The sequence below is a fragment of the Lampris incognitus genome, chromosome 1 (assembly GCF_029633865.1).
Source record: "Lampris incognitus isolate fLamInc1 chromosome 1, fLamInc1.hap2, whole genome shotgun sequence".
Taxonomy (NCBI): Eukaryota; Metazoa; Chordata; class Actinopteri; order Lampriformes; family Lampridae; genus Lampris; species Lampris incognitus.
This window is the reverse complement of record NC_079211.1, coordinates 20,773,220-20,790,661: the sequence shown is the minus strand read 5'-3', so window position 1 is coordinate 20,790,661 and position 17,442 is coordinate 20,773,220. Positions and strand designations below refer to the sequence as shown.

General features: G+C 44.2%; 2 protein-coding genes across 2 annotated transcripts; one reads left to right on the top strand and one right to left on the bottom strand.

Moving 5' to 3' along the window:
- Positions 1 to 2,579: 2,579 nt before the first annotated feature.
- Positions 2,580 to 3,960, top strand: LOC130115569 (trypsin inhibitor ClTI-1-like). Its single transcript, XM_056283283.1, has 4 exons — positions 2,580 to 2,691; positions 3,218 to 3,258; positions 3,354 to 3,463; positions 3,548 to 3,960. The coding sequence occupies exons 1-4, from the start codon at positions 2,640 to 2,642 to the stop codon at positions 3,591 to 3,593; spliced, it is 249 nt and encodes an 82-aa protein (XP_056139258.1). The 5' UTR covers positions 2,580 to 2,639; the 3' UTR covers positions 3,594 to 3,960.
- Positions 3,961 to 4,104: 144 nt separating this feature from the next.
- Positions 4,105 to 15,535, bottom strand: neurl1b (neuralized E3 ubiquitin protein ligase 1B). The gene is made up of 6 exons (XM_056283259.1): positions 15,342 to 15,535; positions 10,864 to 11,108; positions 10,404 to 10,737; positions 7,438 to 8,172; positions 6,614 to 6,739; positions 4,105 to 5,563 (listed from the first exon to the last, which is right to left on the bottom strand). Exons 1-6 carry the CDS (start codon positions 15,370 to 15,372, stop codon positions 5,316 to 5,318), a joined length of 1,719 nt encoding a protein of 572 aa, XP_056139234.1. The 5' UTR covers positions 15,373 to 15,535; the 3' UTR covers positions 4,105 to 5,315.
- Between the last annotated feature and the right edge of the window lie 1,907 nt (positions 15,536 to 17,442).

Genomic DNA, 17,442 nt, shown 5'->3' with positions numbered 1-17,442 from the left:
TGCACTGGGGAGAAGAGGAATGAAAGTCAATAGGAACAAGGCGGAATACATATGCGTGAATGAGAGGGAGGACAGCAGAACTTGAGGATGCAAGAAGTAGAGGTGGCAAAGGTGGGTGAGTTTAAACACTTGGGGTCAACTGGTCAAAGTAACGGGGAGTACAGAAGAGAGGTGAAGAAGAGAGTGTAGGCAGGGTGGAACTAGTGGAGAAGAGTGTCAGGAGTGATTTGCGACAGAAGGGTACCAGCAAGAGTTAAAGGGAAGGTTTACAAGATGCTAGTGAGACCAGCTATGCTGTATGATTTGGAGATGGTGGCACAGATGAAAAGACAGGAGGTGGAGCTGGAGGTGGCAGAATTGAAGATGCTAAGATTTTTGTTGGAAGTGATGAAGAAGGACAGGATTAGGAATGAGAGAGACAGCTCAGGTTGGACAGTCTGGAGACAGAGCAAGAGAGGCAAGATTGAGACGGTTTGGACACATGTGGAGGAGAGATGCTGGTTATATTGAGGGAAGGATGCTGAAGATGGAGCTGCCAGGCAAGAGGAAAAGAAGAAGGCAAAAAAGGAGGTTTATGGATGTGGTGAGGGAAGACATGCAGATGGCTGGTGTGACAGAGGAAGATGCAGAGGACAGGAAGAGATAGAAATGGATGATCCGCTGTAACAACAGAAGAAGAAGAAGAAGAAGAAGAAGAAGAAGAAGAAGAAGATGGTGATGATGCTATTGTGGTGAGTGTAGCATAGTTAACCTGACATCTTAAACCCGCTATACAGTCTTGGCATGGATAAGATTTGATCATTTGACACCGGAGTAAGACTTAATCTAAGAGGATGCAATATTGTATCTAAATGGTAAATGGACTCTATTCTATCTGTTTGTTTTGCTTTAATTAGTAGTAGACTACATTTATAGTGACCGGCATGGGCACAAATCCATGAATACTGGGTTGGCATGCAGCACTTTACCTGTGCCCCCGTCAAGTGGTTGTGTCAGGAAGGGCATCCGACGTAACATTTTGCCAAATCATTATGCGGATTGACAAGACCGCCATCAGTGCTGTGCCCTCACAGGGTACCGATGGAAACTATCAAATCCACTGTGGACCCCTGGGAAACAGGGGACAAGCCGAAAAAAAGAAGAAGAAGTAGTAGTAGACTACATTTATATTTATATTCAGGTTCCATTTGTGTGTGTGTGTGTGTGTGTGTGTGTGTGTGTATGTGTGTGTGTGTTGCTAATATTAGCGTAAACATTGTTGTAATTTGCATCGATCAGACTACATCAGACTGTCATTTTCTTTTCTTTCTTACCATGTATAATGTAGTAAAGTCAGTTCTCAATCGTGTTGAGACAGATAGAGATTGAATTGCTTCTCACAAATTATTTATTTTAGCCTATTATTGGATTTTTTCTAGTTCAATAGTTTTAAATGTTTTACGATGATGCAGTCAACCATTTGTAACATTAACCTCATGCAATTGTACAACATACTATAATGTAAATATGCTTGGATGCAGCAGTAAATCCCCCACACACACACGCACGTGCACACACACACACACGCACACACACACACACTAGGGTCTAGGATCCAAGGATAGAGGGTATATAACCTCAATATTGTTTTATATTGTACTGATTGTAAAGTCCTTCAGGACCACCTTGTGATTTTGGGCTATAAAGTCTTTAAATGGGCTGGCACCATCTTATTTATCTGAGCTAATACATCATCATACACCAGTCAGAGCACTCAGGTCAGCCAACCAGATGCTCTTACATGTTCCGAGATCCAGGCTTAAGAACAGGGGTGACAGAGACTTTTCAGTTGCTGCCCCTGATCTCTGGAACAACTTACCAGTGCACATAAGATCTGCTCAGACCCTAGAGACTTTTAAATCTCTGTTAAAGACCTACCTCTTCTCACTGGCATTCAATTCAAGTTGAGCTAGACACCGTGATTTTATTGTGGAAATATACATTTACTCTTGTGTTTTATTGTTTACATTTTAATTTCTTTATTTTACTATGTCTTTTTTACATATATTTTTATATTCATATGTGTTACTTATTTTATGTTGTATTTTAAGCTTGTGCAGCACTTTGGTTCAACTGTGGTTGTTTTAAACGTGCTATATAAATAAACTTGACTTGACTTGACTAGACTGGACTGGAATGGATTGGACACGTGCATGCACGCGCACGCACGCCTGCCCCTAGGACTTAATAAACACACTCAACCACAATTCACCTAGCCTACACTACACAAACTATATTGCAAACTCAAGCCTACCTGCACTACAGCTAGGCAACCTGTAAATGGGTGCAATTAGCCTTTAAACCAAAACGCATGCCTCTGAAGACTTCCCGCGTTGGCATTTGGACATTAGTGTGAGATATGTGATAAAGGTACACTGATGACCGACTTCAAACTTGACGCACTTATCAACGACTTAAAAAAAACAATAAAACAAACAAACCTTGACCTCTTCCAGGAAACGTAATGGCAAAAAAGAAGAAGAAGAAGAAACGATGAAGGCCTCACACCGTGGGCGGAGTCTGGTCTGAGCGCGTCTATAAATATTTACTCCTCCGTCGCGCCGACGGTTGCCTGCTGATTGACGACGTGCGGTGAAAGAATGTGGAGGGAAACGCCTTTTGTTTTTGCTGCGGGCCTTCTGTGCTTTGTTGGTGAGTAGACAAGTCAAATTCTGTGCCGTTAGCCACACATAAAGATGGACTAAGTCGGTTTTAATTCTCACTGAATATTGACTAAAAATGGGAACGGCAGCACCAGAAAGAGCGTTTCTCGTCCTTATACAAAGGAGTTGACTCAAGTGCAACTGGACTTGGTATATATCCGTGAAGACGTTCCGCCTCTCATCCAAGAGGCTTCCTCAGTTCGTGCCTTTCTGGCTAGACCAAGCCAGTCTGGCTGGCTGGTGATGAGACTCAGAATAAATAAAGGATAAAGGATAAATTCCGAGTCTCATCACCAGCCAGTCAGACTGGCTTGGTCTAGCCAGAAAGGCACGAACTGAGGAAGCCTCTTGGATGAGAGGCGGAACGTCCTCACGGATATATACCAAGTCCAGTTGCACTTGAGTCAACTCCTTTGGATACAGACACGTTTTTCGTCTTTGCCCCCCCCCCCAGTAAAAGTTAATCATTTATTTGGACTGTGTTGCTTTCCCGATAATGACGACATGTTTTGCAGTGTGGGCACGTGGAGCGCAAATCCCCGATGGGTCCGTGGAGGTAATAAAAAGGCGCAGCCAGCTACACCTTCTTTCACTAAGCTAAGGGTGGCGTGGTTGGCGGTGTTATCGCTTTAACCGTTCGTTTTCTAACAGCCTGACTGCGGACAGTATCCTCTGCCTGCATGTGTCCGCTCGTTTGAACCAGTCTGTGGGACCGATGGCGAAACTTACTCCAATGAGTGCATGTTGTGTGTCAGCAACAGGTGGGCGCAGACACTTCTCTGATAAGAACTTCAGCTGTGTGTTGAGTGTTGTCCCGGGTTAATCTTTCAGTCTCATTCCCACAGTGACATGAAGGTCCACGTCCGTATCAAGAGCAGGACTGAATGCTGAATGGTCATTTGGCCTGTCCTCTACAACCAGACTGCTATGGGCTACCACAGACAGAATAACAGACAATTATTTGGCGTTTTGTCATGACTTTTTTTTTCACCCTTTGTCTTAATAACCTTGGTCAGCTACATTGTTGGAAAACTACCTTGCTTTAATTTTTCAAGTCTTACGTGGATATGAAAATGACCCCATTAGACCTTTTAAACCGATCTTAATCTTGCAACAATGCTGAAACAGAAATTGGTCTCCACTCTTGAATTTGACATACATTTTTAATATTTCCATCATGTGCAATGCCATCTTCATTTGATCTGCTTAAACCTTTCAAACACACTTAATAAAATGCTACTTGGAAGAAAGAAAAAAACGCCATAACTTTGCATGTTTTACCACTTACAAATACCTTTTTCTTCCCCTCCTTAACTCTTTTTCTTGCTTTCACTGTGCTTTTTCCACAACAAATTCAGAAATGTATATTAAAAAAATATAGCTAGGATTGTCATAACTATTTACGCGGACACTTGATCCTCGTTCATCAATCGTTCGTACCTACAAATTTCACACAAAGTTGAATCGGTTCATCTGCACACAATGTTCACTGAGAAACATTTCATCACTCATTCTAAGTGCCCTCTTCAGTCTCAACTGACTGCAGGTATCCCCACCCTTATAAACAATACAGTGGCATAACGACTGAAAACTGAAACCGATCCTTATTTAAAGTCGTTATGCCACTGTATTGTTTATAAGAGTGGGGAATACCTGCAGTCAGTTGAGACTGAAGAGGTCGAATTAGATGAGTGATGAAACGTTTCTCAAATGTTTGTGTGCAGATGAACTAAATAAACTTTCTGTAATTTTCTTACCTGGATTATTGGGCATGCATAAAGACATGCCTACAAATTTGTTCTTACATGCCCCTGAAATTTTGTAGCTCTCAAAATTGCCTGAAAGGCACAGGCAAAGCCTGATGGTTATTTGTAATTCCTTCACTCCAACGTTTATTGTCTACCTCTTGTAGCGAGCAATCACCCAGGTTTGCAAAGACATCAGTGTTGGCCAATTGGTGTCTAAATTCAGGGGTTACCCAGGTTCTACACTGGTCTCTGAGACAAACTTCAGGGCTAAGAAATTCCATCGGTGTGTAAGAACAAATTTGTACATACAAACGATTGCTGAATGAAGCCCGATATGAGGAACGTCTAAGGCACTAGAATTCAAGACAACTACAACACTCAGCATATCCTGCTGAAGCACAGACAGATTTTGGACAGATGAGGGTATAAGAACAAAAATATTCACAGCAGAGAGCCCAATCTGCTCAACATTTATATTTCAGATGTGACATGACGAGAGAGTAGAAAATAACAAGTGGAAAGGCCTTTTTCCACGCCAGAACCCTGCTTCAGTAATGAAATGGGAGCCATCTACTGTATAGGCAGTTTATATTGTGATTAAGCTCCCACATCATCCTGGCAAGTTAAGCCCAGTCTATTTCTGGTGATTTGGTTCCTCGTGAAGCAGTTGGTTCAGGTGCAGTGTTCACTGAGGTCATTTCTAAACTAAAACTTTTAGGCACAGATACAACCAGGGCTGACTAAACTCTGGATGGAGGTTTGAATCCATGTCCAGCCTAGCCTGAGAAGGCAGGGCAGGTGGTGTCGGTGTGCATGAGATCAAAATCCCAGCACCTAGGACGTTTTAGTGTGTGTGTGTGAGAGATCATGGCCGATATGTCTTGATGACATCTTTGATGGGCCTCCGGCATATTGGGCAGCATGCGTTGATCTGTCTCTTGAGTTTGAGCCCGCAGTCATTGCACAGACACATGTGCCCACAGGTGTAGATAACCGTGTCCACCTCCTGGTCGAAGCACACGGTGCATTCCCCATTTTTCCCAGAGGAGGGCAACTCTGAGGCAGAGAGAGTGGGAGAGACGGGAGGACTGAGAGGGGAGCTGGGAGCAGTCACTACAGGAGAAGGAGAAAACAACATGAGAAGATCCTGACAAGTCTGGGAATGGAGCAGACTGATGATGTCACAGCAGCAGCACTCAGCTATCGGAAGAATGTGTCTCTATTCAGATTCACAGGGTCCACACTCTTTTCGGGGAATCGTTTTCCACAACTTTTCAGGGACACTTTCTGGGACTTTTGCGTATATACACAGTACATGACAGCAGTTACCCACAGCAAATTCATATCATTCAGTGTTAGCTATCAGTGGCAGCATCAACAGTCTCTAAATGGACTGTGCAGCTTTTGGCTGGAAACTTAACATTATGCCCCAAACTTCAAGCACTGATGTGCAATCTCAGCAGCTAAAGATATGGCTTAAATATCTAACTAGCAGATTAAAATATAATTTGTAACCTAAACTGATAATTTTCCATGACCTGGATAATAAATCCCCCAGTGATATTTCCAAATGATATTTCCAAAAGATCAATTTAATCATTTTGTCAATAAAATTCTCTGCCTATAAAATGTCTATAAAGTTCTATGCACCATTGCACTTTATCACCTCTTATTTTGCCCGTCCAAGTCAATCCTTTGGTATGTGTTTGAAGATCGTTGTGTTCTCGTGTTGTTATTCTGTGTTACGTACACTGAGAGAGCCACGAGACCAGAGTTAAATTCCATGTATGTACAAGCCTACATGGCCAATAAACATGATTCTGATAAATTTCCAGGTTTTCCAGGACGTGTGAGATCCATGTTTTACAAGCCATTTGCCTGAGTATGCAGTAGTTTCTTTGAATTTCAATTAACCTGGTGGTGCTTTAGCGCTTTTCAACAAATAATACTCATTTGTGTTTCGAAACTGCTCCCGCATTGAGAAACGTCTTTTACAATGCTCAGATGTGTTGCATAAGAAAGATTTATCACATCCTGATGGATGAGACGGGACAAAACACATGAAGTTGGCTACCCTGTTCATTGCCATACATCTGCTCCATCTGCAACGACCATGGAGCGAAACGAGACTGTAATCTGAGGTGGAGCATTATGGTAACCTACCCAGTGAAGATTCAGAGGCAGAGGAGGATCTGTTGACGCTGAAAGCCAGATCTGAGTCACTGTCGTCTTGGCTGCTGCTCTGAGAACTGCTGGAGGAGGAGGAGGGAGGACTGGACTGCTGAGTCCCTATGTCCAGAAAGACACATACACACACGCACAGACATGGCAAAAATAATTAAGCCTACGCAACAAATTAAAGCACAATTTAGTCTCTGCATGAGCTAGTTTAAATAATATCAAGAAAGACAGTTTGTCCTTGAGCAAAGAGAGCATTTGATTTGTTTCTCTGCATTAGGTTTTGGACTGGCCGGCCTACTAAACCCAATTAGTTTTGATACTCAAAGTCATTATCTAAAAATGACATTTTCAATCTCATATTTTACAGGGGGATTTTTATTTCAGTTATTTATATATTTCAACATAACCCCCGTATGACCATAATTTATGGCAACGGGGCTGAAGTGATGGCAAGTTAAGTGGGACAGCACAGATTGGACATTAAGACACAGCAGAAGCATTCCTTTTAGTCTGGGAGAAATATAAATATACCAAAGGGGCCAGTGAGATTCAAAACCAGACAGATAACAGTTGAAGAATGTGACCTTTTTAGGTGAGTTTTTTTTTCATGCATCGTAGAATAATTTATTCGACCACAAACACAAAAAGGACATTCTGTTTACAGAAGCGACATTGCAATAATTACTGGATTAATACAAGGCAAATTAGCAAATAAATAACGTTTTTTTATTGATGCTGGCAGAGAGTACAGTCCATTTATATCCGTGAAACTATACAAATCTTAGTTCCCTAATCTTCCATCTTACCTAGTATCCTGAGTCTGTTGACCGCTCCATGGAGGGTGAAAAAAGCCCACAGGACCAAGGAGGAATCCACGCAGAGTAGCCTGCCACGACCAGTCCCATTCACGCCATGGTGCAACTCTCCATTCGGTAGCAGACTGAAACTGAGGATGTCCCCAGAACAAGGCATGGGGAAGCCTCGGTGAACCACCCAGTATTCTTTACGGTCCAGGAGAACCTCTGGGTCTGCTGGTAGATCCACAGCATGCAGGCTGGCCGGGTCGCAAGACGTCAAACCAAACAACAGAGCCCCAAAGTAGGGCAGGCCCAGATGGCCCACTTCTACAAACAGAGTCTCGCCCATGTGCAGCGGCCGATCACTGAACACCAGAGTCCGGCTACTGTCCAGGAAGTGGATGCAGGCAGCGGAGCGGTCGGCAGAGAGGATCACGTCGGAGCCACGGACGGGGTGAAAGTGCAAGTCATTGTCCAGAGAGGATGGGAGGCCCCGGGTTGCCCGGGGGAGGCTGAAGGCAGTGGAGGCAGATGAGGAGGAGGTGGAAGATGTGGAAGAGCAGCAGGCGATAAGCTGACTGTAGTTGTTGAGCTGGAGGTTAGCCATCTTGGCGGCAGCCGCCTGGTTATTCTCCAGCTGGTTGTTGTTGTAGTTGGCTGAGTCGTGGCTACTCTGAGGCAGATAGGCACTCAGACGGGCGGCACTCAAACAGCTGGAGGCCACACTTTCAGCAAACGTGCTCTCTGTGACAGACAATGGGGGCAAACAAGCAGGTGAGGCAACAGCTTCAGTCAATCGATTTGTAGTTGCTCTCGCGATGAGTGAAATCATTAAAAAAAAACGTTGACACGGTATACAGATTTAAGATAAATGAGAATATGCCACACTATTTTCGGAATCCTACAGTTATACTTATTTTTCATTGACTATATTACTTTATATTATAAGATTATTTGTTCCAAGGGAAATTTGTCTTGGACAGAAAGGCTGCCACATGAAAATACATACATTATAGTGCAGTAACAGACATCAAGTGCAGAGCACATACAAGTGCAGACAAAGTGCATTCAAATTTGTGCAACACCACCCCTCATTAGGAGATTCACTGATGGAGGGATGAAAGAGTTTTTATACCTGTTCAGGTGTCTTTTCCTGTATTTAATTGGTACCCTGTAGCCTCTACGTGATGGGAGCATTTCGTATTCTGAATGCAGGACATGAGAGGGCTCAGCAATTATTTTCCTAGCCTGTTAAACGATGGTCTTCTCAAAGAACATTTGGAGGGAGGGATGCTCCCTCACCCCCATCACTTCCATGGCTGTGTGAACCAGTCTGTTTATTTTGATTTAAACTCAACTGATACGTTACCAAACCAAGCTGAGATTCCATAACGTAATATCCTCTCTATCACAGCATGATAAAATAACACCATTACCCTCTGTCCAACCTCAAACACGCTGTTTTTTAGGTCATCCAATGGAATATTTTCCTGACTTGAATTATGTGGGTAGGTGATCTAAAAGGAGCTGAATTTGTCTTTTACACAATCAGCCACAAGATGTGATCACCAAAATTGGTCTTCTTTCACATCCATGCTAAAGCGGTCGTTGAAAGAGACACATTCCAGCACAATTCTGACTATTGCTGATGTGTCCCATACATTATGGGCTCCTATAAACATTTCTTGTACTGGAGTCACTCCTAACTTGTGATATATCTCCTCATTACTATTTCCAGGGATGCTGGAGCAGTTGAGCACACTGGCCCCTCACCAAAGCTCAGGGATCAGCCGACTTGACCAAACATGGCCATAGCTCCTGTCAGACTAAAGATAAACACACCCAGAGGGACAGAGGAAACCACAGGGGGGAAGGAGATGGAAATGAGGGAAACATAGTGTGGGAGAGAACGACAGAGCGCGGGAAAGAAAACTGAGTCTGTGAAAAAAAGAAAAAAACGTGGTGAAAGAGGTTATGAGTGAGCAGCACTGGGATCGGGGACTTGGCTGGTTGACATTAGCAGGCTGAACCTGGGTTATTTCCCAATGCCGTGTTCCTCATTCTGAGAGGGGAGATTTATGATTTACCAGATTAACATTATCACAGGATAGGGTGGGGTAGGATGGTGGAGAGGCTGGGGGAAAGGGATGAGAGTTGCCTCCCATGCCCCACCACCACCAAGAGCCACTCCCACTACTATGGCCTCCATTTCTGTAGACTGTCTTGGTTTGGTTGCTCTGAGGGACTCTCAGGAGGCTGCTTACTCTAACTTGGCCATTAATGTGTTGACATTTTAAAACCTACCAATGCTTAGTGGCTGTCTATCAGACTGGGTCTTTCCGTTGACTATCGAACGCAGTGCATTCCAATTATTAGCTTATGCATTACAATATCTTATTGGTGGTATAAAAAGAATTGAATTTTTTGCACACATTTTCTTCTAATCAGCTAATCAGCTGTAAAATCTGTTCTTTTCCCCATAATTTTTTTTTATTCCCCCACCCCCTTTTTTCTCCCAATTGTACTTAGCCAATTACCGCTGCTCCACCCCTCTGCAGACCACCACATGCCTCCTCCAATACATGTGGAGTCACCAGTGAGGCGTTTTGCCAGGGGGATGTAGCGCATGGGAGGATCATGCTATTCCCCCCCAGTTCCCCCTCCCCCCTGAACAGGTGCCGCGACCGACCAGAGGAGGCACCAGTGCAGCAACCAGGACACACACCCACATCCGGCCTCCCACCCGCAGACACGGTGGCAGGCCAGAGGTAACACGGGGATTCAAACTGGCGATCTCCATGTTGGTGATGTGGTGGAAGACCACCACACCACCCGGACACCCCTTTTCCCCATTATTTTGAGTCAGCTGGTATTTTTTTAACTCTATCCAATGTGACTGAAGGCTTCTGCAAAACCTCCATTATTTTAACAGAGGGATGGCACCATCTACGTCAACAGTACAACCAAACACTTACCGAGTAGTGTGACCTCCTGAGTGATGCCATAAATGTCTATGATAGCCCAGAGAGGACAGCCAATACTGAGCCCACAGTGGAAGAGAATGGGCTCCCCTTCATTGATACTGTAGAAAACTCTGCCGTGGCGATCAGCCCAGAAGGACAGCACATTGTCCTTTAGGGCTAATCTCTCAGGCAGAGCCTTGGCCCAGTAGCCAGGCCGTGTCACCAAGTCTGGACAGGCATATTTGGGGATGTCCGCTGAAGCCAGATCGCTGGGGTCCAGGCTGGTGAAACCGAAGCGTAGTGCTCCACTCCAGCCGGTGTGCACTCCAGTGAGACGAAGGCGCACCTGATTGTAAAATGTACAAGAATACCATACAATTTCATTTTATACAGTGAGTTTATTCATGGAGAAGTCTCTGGGTGCAAACGAGGCAAGGAATAAAGACATAAAATGGAAATCGACCCCACAGACCTTCTCATAGAGGCGGACAGGCCTGTGGCTGAAGGTGACGCCATTGCAGAAGCTGTTTTTTCGTGTGGCACGGCGTAGCTGGCCATCCAGTCTGATGTTCTTGCCCTTGGCATGGGGGTGGAAGCGAGGCGACTCGAGACCGATGCTGACTGGAGGAACAGACGTCCTTCTTTCCACACCTGCCCCACCATTGGGCAGGCTGTAATATGGTCTGCTTGCCACCGGGCGGGGTTGCAGAGTTGCATCTGCTGGGGCAGATCAGGGATAGGGTTACTAAATTCATAGAAAATATGGAAGACTGTCAAGTGCCAAACAAATTAGGAGAATAAGACCATAGAATAGCAGATCTTTTTCGTATGATTCAGGCAATCTAAATGTGGTGCAGATCACCGACACAAGCTGTTTTCAAGAGAGCAGAGCTCATATCAACAGACAAGACCTCATTTGTACAGTCCATGTCAATTGCTTCGGAGGACAGAGGACATTTATATAGTGAAGCCCATGGACTCAGGCTTTTATTTTTCCAGACGGACATCATAAGCTATTCGGCCCTAAGGTTGCATTAGTAACCCCATTTATAGTATAAAAGGTCTGACTTCCTACACCATCCCAAATCAGTCCTCAAACCACATCTATGAACCAAAACAAGGTAAATTCATAATAAACCCTTGAAAACAAATATCTCCTATGTAATTAGGAATAACATGAAGAAGACATTTGGCTTTCATCAAGTAAAACCAACTGAACTTAATATAAAAGAGGTGTGGGCAGTGTCAATATTTGCAGCTCTATCAGGACAGGAAAGAAACAATACAAAAAAAAAATCACCGCCAGTCAAAAAGTCAATAGCAGATGGGATAAACCTTCTCCATCTCATGCATGGGCTACAGGCCCTCCATGTGCTACAGCATAAACACATCCTGAATAGCCTCTTTCATGCTTTCACGTGTCTATAAAGAAGCTGCGATGGAGTCACACAAGTCCAATTCAGAGGGAGGAATAAGCAATTAGGAACAACTGCACCCACATCCACAGCAGCACAAGCTCTGCTCCGGAGACAATTGGCTGAACATCACAAACACCGACCATCAGATAATCAACTCTCTGTAATCTAATAAGTGAAATCAAATTTAACAGTGGTTTAGATAAGATTATAATCGATTGGTTTTAAAGTGAAATTCAGTAATAAACAACTTATCATCTTACAGCGTCCTTGGAGGGAGTCCAGTCCGCAACAAAATGAAGAGTAACTCCACCTCCCTATTAGTATAACTAGAAATGATCCCAGACAGAGACAGTGACACAATTAAGAACTAAATTAACAACACATCTCTTTTCATATGGCATCCGCTGGAACAAAAACGGTAGAGGTCAGTGGCCTAATAATGTGTGTCTATTTGTAGGTCCGTGACATGAAATAATCAAAATGGGAACATTTGGTTTATAGTATAGCCTGGATGGAAATCCAGTGTGCAAAACATAGGCGGTGTTTTTTCGTCCCCTGCATGGCCACGGTGATTCAATTTCTGTTTATGATGTGCTAATTCACCCTGATTTGGGCAAAGACAATGACTCAGTGAAATGTACCACAGCACATTTCCCCGAGTAGACATTATCTCTGATTATATTCTAAACTATGGAGCAGCAGCAGAAACATCTGCAACATCTCAAATGATCTGTGCATACCCCCCCCGGCTCCTGAAGATTTCCAACGAAATTGGGAAAAAAGCCATCTCTGTTTGAAGCTCCATCAGACTGGAATAATTTACCAGCTCAAATCAGATCAGTAACATCACTTGGTCCGTTCAAGACCTCGTTAATGTATTAGAGATAGCTTGCTCATGTTTTCAATGATCACCCGTCTGTTCTACAAGGATCTGTCATCCCTGTTTAACTTCATCACTTTTGCTGCGATTTCCTGATTTTGGCTGTGCTTTTTTGTTTTTGTGTTGTGTGCTCGTGTTCTTCTTTGTTATGACCGATGTCTATTTTGATTTTGTCCTGACTTTTCTTTTGTGTGTTTTTCATTTGCATGTTTTTTTGTTGTTTTTTTTCTCGTTTTCATGTGATGTGAGATGGCTTATGTCAAGGCTTTTATCCCGCCAGTGAATTTCAAAATGAAGCACTACCCAGTATTATGCAGGAAGGTGGGTTTTTCTAGTTTATAGTGCTATGTACTACTACAGCATTAACAGCCACAGTTGGCGTACATATAATTGGAAGCTGAAAAACAGGCTGAGGCCCAGTGCACTATCTCACTGAGAGAGAGAGCGAGAGAGAGAGAGAGACTGATAGAGAGAGGGAGACTGAGAGTGATAGAGACTGACAGAGAGAGAGAGAGCGAGAGAGAGAGACTGAGCCTGATAGAGACTGACAGAGAGAGAGAGAGAGAGAGAGAGAGAGAGAGAGAGAGAGAGCGCTCTGGGAGTTGAATGTAACAGGACAAACAGTGAGGGGCGGGAGGACGGATATAGAAACGTGGTTACCATTATTAGATGAAAGGCATTGCACGACAGGTCATGGCACAAAGGGGCGGCTATAAGAGCGCGGTCAACATCAGCTGTGGATAGCTGCCTAATCTCTGTCTTTGCTTTCGATTACGAGGCACAGATGTGTGATGGACATTTGGGCCCAAGCTTGCTGAAGAGTCCTAAACTCAGTCACATGACCCCCATGTTTTTAAATGCAATTTTTTTTTGTGATGTCTCCTCTACGGCCCCGTTGGTGGCCTTTCCTATTTGAGGGGATTAACCGCCTCGTGGATGAGAACGGCAAAAGGGTTCACAGTGAATCCTCGGCTCAAACGGCCTCTTTTGAACGGACGAGTGAAATCCAATCATATTTGCATTACGGCCAAATAATAGGAAAGGGCAGGAAGTGGTTAAGGGAGCTGATCACAGTCGTGGTAAACACATCACAGCATGGCTGAGGCTTAGAGGCTATTGTCCAAAAACATGCTCCCCCTTAGTGTGACTGCTAACACGCATGTGATTCAATTATTTTTAGAGACAGTGTGGTATTGTGCATGGCAGCCCCCTTTCTCTCTTGCCCAGTGAAAAAGATGGAAGACAAGATGTAATTGCAAGATTCATTGCCCAAGGACAGCTTCATAAAAACTCTCATAATTTGATCTTGTGCATCCCGCCTTCAGTTATCGTTTCTCATTACACTGTCCATTGTATTTATTTATATCATCATTATATCAAAATATCCACTCGTCTTGTCATTAGTCAGGACCAAAGCCATATATATTTATATATATATATATGTGTGTGTGTGTGTGTGTGTGTGTGTGTGTATGCAGAATCTGATTTCTACTGTTTGAAACTACATTAGCTGTGAGTCTGATATAATGTTCTTTCCACTGGCCTAGAGAAAATAAAGTCTTGTCATGTCGTGGGAAGCTAATGGGGGAGAATGAGCATCACTGTGTGCTACAACAGTAAGCTACTCTTTTCCACAAAAGAAGTGCGTCGCAGAGTTACCTTGTGATATATTGCGCAGACTTTTTTAAGGGCAAGGCTGGCGAGTACACAAATGCTACTTGTTCAAGTATGTGCAGAATTAACATGGGGACTCATGTTGTCAGCATCTCTGCTTCGAGCAACCCAATTCTGCATAAATGCTCCCTAACCGCATCATCAGCTGGCTGTGAAGGCGGAGGAGGTCAGCAGTGGGCGTGGGAGTGGAGCAAGACCGTAAATCAAAAGAATTCTCGTATAATGGGTTGCATTTTAAAAAAGAAAGACATAGCGTGCACCGATTTGTGTCTAAACTGAGATTCCTACTTTAAATGTGCCACTCCCTTATCAAAGACTCCAAAGATCCATTTATATATACACCGGTGCCAATCAAACCCTGGATAACACTGTCATGAATACGAGACTGCCGGGCTAAACTCCAAGATAAACCCAGGGAGCAGTTGCGTGTGTAAAAACTAAGAAAAGTGCTGGCAGGATGTTTAAAAAGCAGCGCGACGACTCTTATCTTCTAACACGAGTCAGAATGAAGTTGCGTGATTGATGCCGTGTTCCCGGGCACGAGCCATGCAGCTCAGCGAGAGAACGCTGTGCCGGAGCATTAAGACGAGCCTCAATCACAAGACGCGCTGAGCCATGAGTGACAACGTGCAAGGCAGGCATCGTGGATGTGATTACGGTACAGTTGGCGTGTTAAACGCCGTTTGATCATTTGTAGCTGAGGCTCTCTTTTCTCTTTCTTTTCTCGGTCACCCGTTTCTCCAAATTCACTTCATCTCCGAGGAGCGCCGCTGAAGCGCTCCGGGTCTGAGGCGCAACATGAAGCGCGTCTCTCCTCACAGAGCATACAAAACATACGGCGGAACTGGGACAAGCCGGGTCAAATCCGCTCGTAGAAAGGAAAAACAAAACACAAAAACACAAAACAAGACGCAACCCGAGGCTTACAATGTTCAAATGTACACTTCTTGTTTTAGCTATGAGGATAATTGCGCTTACCTATTAACGGTTTAGGCGTCGTATTCCCCATTACAGCCCGTAATTCCTCGCACCGCCGCGTGACAAGTTAATTCGTAATGCAATGTGTCCCCGTCCATCCATTGATCCTCTGGCACACGGTGCGATGGGCTTGAACAGCGATCCCTATTGCGCCGGACCGTGGACGCGCTCCTCGTATCTCCAGCCCAAGCTGCTGCGACAGGCTCTCATTTGCCAACTAGTGCACAGCAGCCCCACCACCACCACCACCCACCCACCCACCCACCATCCTTTAGTACAGTTTCCCCATGACACCACTTTAAAGATACAGTAAGCAAAGACCCCCCCCCCCCCAGATGCAACACAGGGCTTCTGGGTTATTCTTCTAAACCTGAGATAGCCGATGAGTAACTGCATAACCAACCATCAGCATCATCTTTAAAGCAACGTGTAGGGAAAGGTAGGAATCATGAATCTAACCGACTAACAGTTTTCTATATTCAAAGTGGGCAGCCTGACTGGCTTTATGTAATGGTCAGTCATGCAGGCTGCATGATGATCCTTTGGGACCCTCTATTTTGTTTAATGAGTTTTTTTTATTATTATTATTATTATTATTATTGTTGTAAGACGGCTTTTTTCTGCTCTTAGGTTATCGCCCTAGTGGCCTGGACTTCTCAAGCCCGTCTTAATGAAGAATCAGGCAGGAAGGAAAGATAAGGGTATTTGCACTTTGATAGCGCCCGATTGAACTCTTTAGAAAGACGCAAATCTCTGGGGAACACAGATCCCCATCAGGAGAACTTATCTGCCCGGTGCCATTGAAAAGCGCTGATTTAATCACATGTTCATAGCCTTTGACAAACAGATTATAAAGGACTGTGCACTTTTGAAAGGCTTCCAAGCACCATATGAGGAAATCCCCCTTTCCCACCCTATCCTCTGCCCTCCCACAGCCTTGACTGTCAGGCTCTTCTCAAGCTGTTTCCTGCCTTCTGGAGCACACTGGTCTCTGAGGAGCCATGGCCTGCAGGGCTTGTATAGAACCAAGGCTGGGCTACGACAGTAGCAGTGAAGAGATAGACGGGCCATTGAGTCCCCCTTAGCTGGGGAACTGGAGAGGCCTGAAGCGCTACAGTGACTTGAATCTTGGTCATACTGACAATGGCCAACTTCTTAAGACATCCAGATGGCTAAATATGGGCAATATGGGGGGGGGGGGTGCATGATCGCCAGTGGTAGTATGCTGGCTAACAAAGTAAACAAAGGATAGGCTGTGTATAGTTATTTTTCCTTGACAATAAGAGTTGGAGTGATTACATTTTGTTCACAGAAATTTTAGATGAACGTACAGAGGAAATTAGGAATAGCTGTCTGGTCTACCATGCAGGTTTACTATACTCTGCATTGTCCATGTTTAACATGGAAGAAACAGCAATGCCCTTTGTGCGCTATAAATGGTTTTGGGCTTACATGACTGCACATAAGGTCATATCTGAATACACATCTGCTCTTAGGTCAAATGCATCTTGCAAGAGGGAATGGTGTTTGGGTAAAGAAGGGCCAGGGCTAATTTTAACTCAAAGACAAAAGCATTTGTTTCTGCCTCCTCAATGATATTTGTTTTAACAGGATATGGTGGTTCTTTATATGAGCTGTGCAAGAATAGTGTTTGGGGCGAAGTAAAGCACAAGTGAAATTCCTTAGCGCCCTTGTCATTGCCTCAGAAAGAAAGAGCTGCCATGGTAAAGGGGGGTTAACACAGGAAGTGAATATGAGGCTATGATGAAGTCTGCAATCAAGGCTTCCATGTAAACACAGCAGAGCCACACTAACAAGTGCTCTGTCCTCTAATGCTCACTTCACTGCCTAAGCACAGACGATGAGGTGTTAATGAAAACCTAATGAGGACTGGGATGATTTCATCTCAAAAGCAATGAGTTACTTCTGGATCTTCTTCAGTGCAATCATCTAAGACTCATACTAGATGAGTCAAGTATGCATTAGCATTAACGATGGAGGAATTTATCATCAGTTACGGTACTGGGAGATGAATTGGGAGAAGCATGCAATACCCGCAAGGCAATTGATGCTTGTCTAGTGAGCGAGATCTCACTTGGAA

Bases quoted from the DNA above. Each gene is read 5' to 3' on its own strand.
- LOC130115569 (XM_056283283.1), top strand. From the start codon at position 2,640: ATGTGGAGGGAAACGCCTTTTGTTTTTGCTGCGGGCCTTCTGTGCTTT. The intron at 2,692-3,217 runs GTGAGTAGACAA...CATGTTTTGCAG, and splicing joins GGGCCTTCTGTGCTTTGTTG to TGTGGGCACGTGGAGCGCAA. The intron at 3,259-3,353 runs GTAATAAAAAGG...GTTTTCTAACAG, and splicing joins TCCCCGATGGGTCCGTGGAG to CCTGACTGCGGACAGTATCC.
- neurl1b (XM_056283259.1), bottom strand. From the start codon at position 15,372: ATGGGGAATACGACGCCTAAACCGTTAATAG. The intron at 10,738-10,863 runs GTCTGTGGGGTC...TTTTACAATCAG, and splicing joins CTGTCCGCCTCTATGAGAAG to GTGCGCCTTCGTCTCACTGG. The intron at 6,740-7,437 runs GTAAGATGGAAG...TTCTGGACATAG, and splicing joins CAACAGACTCAGGATACTAG to GGACTCAGCAGTCCAGTCCT.